Source organism: Myotis yumanensis, unplaced genomic scaffold, assembly GCF_028538775.1.
Source record: "Myotis yumanensis isolate MYYU_CA2020_CCGP unplaced genomic scaffold, mMyoYum1.0.hap1 SCAF_9, whole genome shotgun sequence".
Lineage (NCBI taxonomy): Eukaryota > Metazoa > Chordata > Mammalia > Chiroptera > Vespertilionidae > Myotis > Myotis yumanensis.
This window is the reverse complement of record NW_027223760.1, coordinates 73,289,575-73,298,768: the sequence shown is the minus strand read 5'-3', so window position 1 is coordinate 73,298,768 and position 9,194 is coordinate 73,289,575. Positions and strand designations below refer to the sequence as shown.

General features: G+C 41.1%; 1 protein-coding gene across 2 annotated transcripts in view; it reads left to right on the top strand.

Annotated features, from left to right (window-relative positions):
* SLC26A3 (solute carrier family 26 member 3) overlaps window positions 1–9,194 on the top strand; it is a 37,204-nt gene that overhangs the window by 10,118 nt on the left and 17,892 nt on the right. For both annotated transcript variants that reach the window (XM_070424667.1, XM_070424668.1), the window contains 6 exons: window positions 468–607; window positions 1,955–2,065; window positions 2,245–2,417; window positions 4,463–4,627; window positions 7,574–7,726; window positions 8,169–8,251. In XM_070424667.1, the coding sequence (XP_070280768.1) occupies window positions 468–607; window positions 1,955–2,065; window positions 2,245–2,417; window positions 4,463–4,627; window positions 7,574–7,726; window positions 8,169–8,251 (825 nt within the window). The remainder of the gene's footprint in view (window positions 1–467; window positions 608–1,954; window positions 2,066–2,244; window positions 2,418–4,462; window positions 4,628–7,573; window positions 7,727–8,168; window positions 8,252–9,194) is intronic.

Sequence of the window (9,194 nt, the reverse complement as noted above, 5' to 3'; positions counted from 1 at the left end):
GGAAACGCTTTCTCCTACATTTTCAAACTTTCATGCTCTCCTTTCTGGCTCTGGCCCAGAGCTTTCAGAGCCTTCTTATCTTTGGTTTCCAAACTCCGCTGCCAGAGCTGAAAAGGTTGACTCTGAAATGAACACCTCTCAGCTCTCAACACAGTCTTTCCATATCAGAGGACTAATAGACGAGGACAGAGGAACATTCTCAGTTGAAATGCAGGACAGTTCAAGCTGAGGATGACAAATAAGCTCTATTATGGCTAAAGAAAAGCAGCATTTTTCTTTTTCAAAATCCTTTGGTGGTGGCCCAGGGGCAGTTGATATGGGCAAGGAGGTGACTGTTGGTGGGAAAGTTAGTGAAAGTGCTAGTTTCTTCTTTAATATACTACCGCCTTTACCAATTTTCCACCTACAATGAGGTACTGAACTTAAAATTTGATTTTAACTGACCTGTGGCTTTCCATTTTTTTCAGCTGTTCCACACAAAAGGCCAAGAGAATTGCCCTCTCTTTACTCCCCATAGCATCTTGGTTACCAGCCTACCGGGTAAAGGAATGGCTACTCAGTGACGTTGTTTCTGGAATCAGCACAGGGCTAGTGTGTGTACTGCAAGGTAAAATATTTATTGATATGTAATTCATCTATCACAAAATTCATCCTTTTAATGTGTACAATTCAGTGTTTCTTGGTATATTCACAAGGTCATGCAACCACCATATCTAATTCCAGAATATTTTCACCCCAAAAATCTCTTGCTCATTAGCAGTCACTTCCCATTCCCCCCTCCATTCATCCCCTTTGCAACAACTTTCTGTCTCTATGGATTTGCCTATTCTGGGCATTTCCTATAAATAGATTCTTCTGTACCTGGTTCCTTTCACTTCACATAATGTTCTCAAGATTCATCCATGTTTCAGCATGTACGGGCATTTCATTCCTTTTAATGGATGAATAATATTCTATTGTATGGAAAAACCAGATTTTGTTCATGCATTCATGGGTTGATGGACATTTGGGTTGTTTTTGTTTCTACTTTGTGGCTATTAGGAATGATCACTGTGTACAAGTTTTTGTAAAAACAATTCTCTTAGGCGTATAACTGCTGTGTCATATGGTAAAACACTAGCAATATCTGAGGGTTCAAATTTCTTCATATCCTTGTGAACACTGGTTATTGTCTGCCTTTTTTATTTTAACTGTCCTAATGAGTATAGCTCAGTGGTTGAGCGTTGACCTATGAACCACAAGGTTACATGTGCCAGTTAGGCACATGTCCAGGTTGTGGGCTCGATCCCCAGTAGGGGGCGTGCAGGAGGCAGCCAATCAATGATTCTCTCTCATCATTGATGTTTCTCTCTCTCCCTTTCCCTTCCTCTTTGAAATAAATAAAAGTATATTTTTAAATTAAATGGTATCTCATTGTGGTTCTGATTTGTATTTCCTAAGTGACTAACAGTGGTTGAACATCTTTTCATGTGCTTATTGGAGACTTGTATATCTTTTGTGAGATATATATTTAAATCTTTTGCACATTTTAGAATTAGGTTGTCTTTTTATTGTTGAGTAACAAGGGTCATTTATATACTCTAGATACTAAGCCCTTATTCATAATACGATTTGCAGATAATTTCTCCCATTTTATTGGTTGTCATTTCATTTTCTTTGAAGCGCACATTTAAAATTTTTGATGAAGCCCATTTTATCTGTTTTTAATTTGATTGCTTATGCCGTCAGTGTCATTTCTGAGAAACCATTGCCTAATCCAAGATCACAAGGGTTTACAATTAGGTTTTTTTCCTGAGTTTTATAGTTTTAGCTCTTACATTTACATCTTTGCTACACTTGAGTTAGTAAAGTAACTTATATTTAGGGTCCAAATTTAAATATTTAAAGGATCTAATGAGAACTTCTGTGATTCCCCTTGCATGAAATATAAACCCTGATGTTTGTGTATTTACAGGTTTAGCATATGCTCTACTGGTCAACATCCCTCCAAGCTATGGGTTATATGCAGCCTTTTTCCCAATCATAACCTACTTTTTCTTGGGCACTTCTAGACACATAGCTGTGGGTAAGTGAATTTCTGGGCTAATTCATGCTCACACTGCCTTTCCTCTATGAATTTCATTAGCCACACATTGTAATCAATTTCAAATTGTGCATAATTCAGAAGAAGAATCAGTTTCTTGTAAAAGACAATTGTGCTTTAGGGAGACATTTATTCACCACAATTCACCCTCTGTTAATTAGGTCCATTTCCAGTTCTGAGTATCATGGTGGGAGCAACAGTTATGAGACTAAGCTCAATGGACAATTCAGATGCTATGGATTCTTATAATAGTTCAATGAGTAATAACTCGGCACTAGATAACTATAGGGTGATGGTGGCCGCCACAGTCACAGTTCTTTCTGGAATCATCCAGGTGAGCACTTTCTCATATAATCTACCCTCCCAATCTGCTTGTCCTGACCTGTACACATTTTTCTGATTTTCCTCCTTCTTGCCAGCCCTCCCACTTCCCATTTGATTTGTAGCCCTCCTTCCATAGCCTATAGGAAATAATTGTAAAAGGGCCACTCACCACAGAGGCGAGAGGCAGACCCACATTGCAAAGATGGGTGAACGTGGGTCTAGAGAGAAAGAAAAGTGGGAACAGGAAGGGGTGAGTGAAATGCTGAATTCAATAAAATATAGTCACTCAACATAACTATGTGCAAGCAATAGTGAAACTGGGAGCTTTGGAACTTTTTTCTTTCTGATTGTTCAGGGACTGTAATCTAGTTGGAAGGGTTTGTGGTTTCAGACTTTGAATTGTCCATTTCAAAGATTTGGGAAAAGCTGAAGAGGTTAATGGAGGGGCCTAAAGCCTCTCTCCCAAGTAAAGATGTCATGGACTCCTCACGATGTTGCCTAAGTTTGTGAATAGTGATACCATTGGTTAAAACCTTTTTTAAAAGAAAGAGTGAATGAATACAAACACATAAGTGGTGTGTCCTATTGACAAACAGCTTGGTCAGGTCTTTCTAAGACATTTCTGAACATAGTGTCCACAGCTCTGGCTCCATTCCAGGGACATGAATGGAAAGGCAGGCCAGGTATCCAAGGGAAGGAAAAATCCATGCAGTCACCTGATTGCAAAATACTGGTTCTTTGGGGCAATTTACCATTTTTGCCCTCAGTTAAAACCGAGCAATTCATATGTCCAGTACACAGTTATGTAATTCCTACAAAAGTCAAGCAACTTGTTTGAGGGAATATGAATGGATGCTCATCTATGCATACTACAGCAGCTAGAATGTGTAACTTAAAATTACATAAGAAAACTAGAGGCCCAGGGCACGAATTCATGCACGGGTGGGGTCCGGCCAGCCTGGCCCCAAATGGGGGCGGATCAGGGCTGGGCCTGTCGAAAGGAGGAGATGGTGGGAGGTTGGCCAGCCAGCCTGCCCTGATCAGGCTGATCAGGGCCGAGCTGGCTGGGGGAACGGGCCATGGATGATTGGCCAGCAGGTCCCACCCCCGATTGGAGTTGGGGGGCCGATTGGGGGCGGGGCTGGCCATGGGGAGGGGCTGTGGTCACTGGGCCAGCTGGCCCCACCCCTGAATGGGGTGCAGGGGCAATCAGGGGCGGGGCTGGCAGGGGGCTGCAGGCCTATGGTGGTGGGGCAGGCTGATTGGGAGTGGGGCTGGTTGGGGGGAGTGGGAGGGGGTATTTGGCTGGAGGCCAGCTCTTGATTGGGTGGGAGAGTCTGATCACAGACGGACTGGCAGGGGGGAGGGGCTTCGAGGTTGGCTGGCCGGCCCCACCCCCTGATCAGTGGTACGCTGGCCACAGTGGGTGTCATAGTGACTGGTTGTTATGGCCGTTATGGCCGCTGGCTTTTTATATATATAGATTGATGAGGGCTGATGCTAGATAAGATTCTGCTATGAAAGGATTTATAGGTGAGTCTTCTAAAGATACTGCACCTTGCCGTAGCTGGTTTGGCTCAGTGGATAGAGCGTCAGCCTGCAGACGGAAGGGTCCTGGGTTCGATTCCAGTCAAGGGCACGTGCCTGGGTTGTGGGCTCTATCCCCAGTGTGGGGCATGCAGGAGGCAGCTGATCAATGATTCTCTCTCGTCATTGATGTTTCTCTCTCTCTCCCTCTCCCCTCTTCTCTGAAATTTATATAGATAGATAGATAGATAGATAGATACTGCACCTTTAAAAAGGGGGGCAGATAAGCCTGTTGCTTTTGGAGTGAGCTAGACTTGCATGTTATTGAACAGCATGTAACATTCCACCTTGGGGTGTGGGGTGGGGAAAGGGGAGGTGTTCGAGGAGGCAGGGACTCATGCTACTTTAAGGCTTATAAGTACAGGCTGCACCTTTACATTTTGATCATTTCAGTCGCTGTTACTTCAGGTTGCTGAGGTGTGTACTCCTAATCTGCACTAACAAAGGCCTTTGCCCTTCTCCTTCCAGTTGCTCATGGGGGTTCTGCAGGTTGGATTCATGGTGATATATCTGTCTGAATCCCTCATCAGTGGCTTCACCACAGCTGCTGCTGTTCACGTTCTGGTTTCCCAACTCAAATTTATGCTACAATTGAGTGTCCCATCACACACTGATCCTTTTTCACTTTTCAAAGTAAGTATGACTTTTGCTTTAAAAATGTTTAAATACATGTAATTCACTATCGTGTTTCTGGGAGAGCTTCGCTTTAATGCCGTGGGTCTTGCCTACAACATCTAAGAAACAAATGGGTTGTGAAATGTATTTACATTAAGAAAAACTTAACCGGTTTGGCTCAGTGGATAGAGCGTCGGCCTGCGGACTGAAGGGTCCCAGGTTCAATTCGGGTCAAGAGCATGTACCGTGGTTGCGGGCACATCCCCAGTAGGGGTGTGCAGGAGGCAGCTGATCGATGTTTCTCTCTCATTGATGTTTCTAACTCTCTATCCCTCTCCCTTCCTCTCTGTAAAAAATCAATAAAATATATATATATATATATATATATATATATATATATATATATATAAAGTTAGTGACAAGGAGAACAACATAGAAAATCAACCACACCTACTGTACAGCTAATGGGAACAACAGAAAAAAAGTGCCACTTCTCTTATATTTGACTGCTAAGTATTATTAAAAAGAAAATAATCTACATACATTATTAAAAGCTTTAGTATTTTGACCCAAATTTTTAAAATTTTTTAAAATCTTATTTTGAAAGAAATGTGCTAATTGAGTGAAAATGCTTCCCCATTTCTAAAAAGCAGGTCTCATTCTTTTTGAGTTGAAGTTCTTCTTACTCTTTTATGCATCTCTGTTTATAAAGCAAAAGGAAATTGGTCAATATGTAAATAGGACAGTGGTTCTTCCTCCTACAGAGGATGTGCTATAGAACAGTATTCTTTTTTGTTTTTTAATTTTTTCCCACCACCATTTATTCCCCTATACCCTCTTCAATCTCCACCCACGTCCCTTCCTCCAGTGGGCGGGGGGTTGGGCCAGCAAGCCTGAGCCACGAGGCCAGCCATGGTGGTCCCAGCACCCCCTCTTCCACAGAGGTGGCAGGAGAGGTGGTGGCACGAGCCCGGTCCTAGTGCCACACCTTCCGCAGGGGTGGCCTTAGGGGAGAGGGCCTAAGCCACAGTTGGACATCCCCCGAGGACTCCCGGGCTGCCAGAAGAATGTCTGACTGCCAGCTTAGGCCCGATCCCCCAGGGAGCGGGCCTAAGCTGGCAGGTGGACATCCTCCGAGTGGTCCCAGACCGTGAGAGGATGCAGGCCGGGCTGAGGGCCCCCTCGAGTGCACGAATTTTTGTGCACCAGACCTCTAATTGTAAATAATGCTGCAATGAACATAGGGGTAACTTTACCCTTTCAAATTACTGTTTTGGGTTTCTTTGGATAAATTCCAGAAGAAGAATTGCTGGTCATAAGGCAATTCCATTTTTTTGAAGTAGCTTCATACTATTTTCCACAGTGACTACACCAATCTGCATTCCTGCCAACAGTGCACAAGGGTTCCCTTTTCTCCACAACCTCACCAATATTTGTCATTTGTTGATTTATTGATGCTAGCCATTCTATTCTGACAGGTGTGAGGTGATAGCTAATTGGTTTTAATTTGCGTTTCTCTGATGATTAGTGATGCTGAGCATCATTTCATATGTCTATTGGCCATCAGTATGTCCTCTTTTGAGAAGTTTCTATTAAGGTCTTTGGCCCATTTTTTAATTGGATTGTTTGGTGGTGGTGTTGTTTGGGTGTTGAGTTGTATAAATTCTTAATAAATTTTAGATATTAATTATCCTCTTATCTGATGTATTGGTGAATATTTCTCCTCTTCAATATGTTTGTTTTTTTATTTTGTTGATGGTTTCCTTTGCTGTGCAAAAACTTTTTAGTTTGATGTAATCCCATTTATTTTTTCTTTTGTTTCCCTTGCCTGAGGAGATATATCAGAAAAATACTGCTACAAGAAATGTTGAGATTTTACTTCCTATGATTTTTTTCTAGGGTTTTTATGGTTTCAAGTCTAACATTTAAGTCTTTAATCCATTTTGAGTTTATTCTTCTGTGCAATTTAAGAAAGTGGTCCAGTTTCATTTTTTTGCACATATCTGTCCAATTTTCCCCAAACCATTTACTAAATAGACTGTATTTAGCCCATCGTATGTTTTTGCCTCCTTTGTCAAATATAAAGACGTGGGTTTATTTCTGGGCTCTCTATTCTGTTCAATATAGAGAACAGTGAAGATTCCATAAAAAAAACTACTAGAACTGATCAATGAAAGCAGGATACAAAATAAATATCCAGAAATCAATTGCATTTTTATACACCAATAATGAACTACCAGAAAGGGAAACTAAAAAAAAAAAAAAAAAAAAAAAATCCCATTCACAATTGCTTCAAAAAAAAATGAAATACCTAGGAATAAACTTAACCAAGGATGTAAAAGACCTGTGCTGGGAAAATTACAAGACACTGAAGAAAGAAATTGAAGAAGATACAAATAAGTGGAAGTATATACCATGTTCATGAATAGGAAGAATTTACCATCATTAAAATGTCCACACTACCCAAAACAATCTGCAAATTCAATGCAATTCCTATCAAGATACCAATTTTGTATTTCACAGAAGTAGAACAAATATTCCAAAAATTTATATGGAACCACAAAAGACCTCGAATAGCAACAGCAGTGTTGAGAAAGAAAAACAAGGTTGAAAGAATCACGCTACCTGATATCAAACTATACTACAGGGGCATACTAATCAAAACAGCATAGTACTGCCCTGGCTGGTGTGCTCAGTGGTTAGAGTGTTGGCCTGCACACTGAAGGTTCGCAGGTTAGATTCCCCGTCAAGGGCATGTACCTGATCTGGGTTGCAGGTTTGATCCCTGGCCCCAGTCAGGGTGCATGTGGGAGGCAACCAAGCAATGTCTCGTTCACTCGCTATCAATCTATGTCAGTTCTTTTGCTTCAATTCTTATTTTTATGTATTTGGAAATAAATTGAGTGTCGTAATCAAATTATACATTAATATAGCACTTGGGTGTTTTTGTTTTTATAATTTTAGATACTAAATTCCATATTCACACAAATAGAGAAGACTAATATTGCAGACCTTGTGACATCCTTGATTATCCTCTTCATTTTATTTGTGGTTAAAGAAATAAATCAGCGCTACAAAGCCAAACTTCCAGTGCCCATCCCAATTGAACTCATCATGGTAATTGACCATCTTAAGACTTTCTCTCATAGCTCATGAGTCTCACAGTTGTATGTTGAAAGCCCTTCACCATCTGTAGATCAGGAGGTTTTAGTGGGGCTGATGCCATCTCTGCAGTTTCTGGGCCTAATTTTTAGTACAGTTTTATCTTTATTCAGAATTAAGAATTTTCTCTTTTGATTTTGGGTTTATTCTGTCCATTTAAGTCAAGACAAGGCCGGTGCAGAAGGCAAGATCTCTAAGAAGTTGATAGATGCATTTGAATTAATGTCTCAACTCTGGTGGGACACTAGAATTGCCTCAGGACTTCTTAAAAAGTAGCCAAGCCGGGGCTTGAGATTCGTATCTAAGAGGTCAAGGGATGGTTTTTGGCATTTTTTCGTAAAGCAAGACTCTTAGGTATGTCTCATGTTTCTAACTTGGGCAATTTGCAACTTTGCAGACTGTGATCGCAACAGGGGTATCCTATGGCTTTGACTTCGAAAGAAGGTTTAATGTGACAGTGATTGGGAACATGCCAAGTGGGTAAGTGTGTCTTTTGGGATGACATCCCCAAGCACTCATTAGAGAGTAAGCAGAAGTTACTAAAGACAGCCAGCTGAAGCGCATTAACCCAGGCTAGAATCCTCCCTGCATGTGGCATTTATGAGGGAGACTCACTGCTCTCCTTCTAGGAAGGAGCCACAAAGGACATAGGGGTCTGCAGTTCCTAATATCAGGACATGTCTCCTTGTGGAAGAACTCCCAAACCAGACAAACAGGGACTCAGACACAAGTAAAAATGAAGTAGTAAAAGCAGAAAAATAGGCACTTCAACCTGCTTCCCCTCATAAAATAAAAGAAAGGAAGAAAGAAAACCAAATGAAACCAGATTTCCTTGTCCATAAATTACCACAAACAATATGTAGTGTTTTGCTTGTGTTACTGGAGCCAAGAGCCGACAGTTCAAAAGAGACACTGAAGGGATACCTGGCACACTGCGTGAACAATCCAGTTAGGCACACCCTGTCCTTTCTCGTGATCAAATTCAAAACAAGGCCAGAGCAACTCTTGCCGCTGCTGAAGGATGGGGGTCCAATTCGTACGAGGAATTTGAAAACAGAGATTGAGAAGAAAGATCCAGATTTGTGCTGTCTTTCCTTTTGCTGCCCTCTGACCATAACAGCAATCTCTTCCAACAGGCTTACAATGATAGGCTGTATTCCTGTTTAAAAACAAAACAAAAACATGCTTAAGGTGTACTTGAGAATTCCAGGAATCAGCATCTATATGCATTGCTGATTTAAAAACAGCCAACTTCTTTTAAAAGTGTATATATATGATTTCTCTCCACTCTGCAGTTTTCAAGTAATTACATTTTAATAAATTAAAGAACTTTTCAGAGGGTTTTAGAAATAAAAGATATACTTAACATCACTGAGTTACAATCTTAGAGACTTTACTTTGTGACTGTATTTCAGATGTCAAT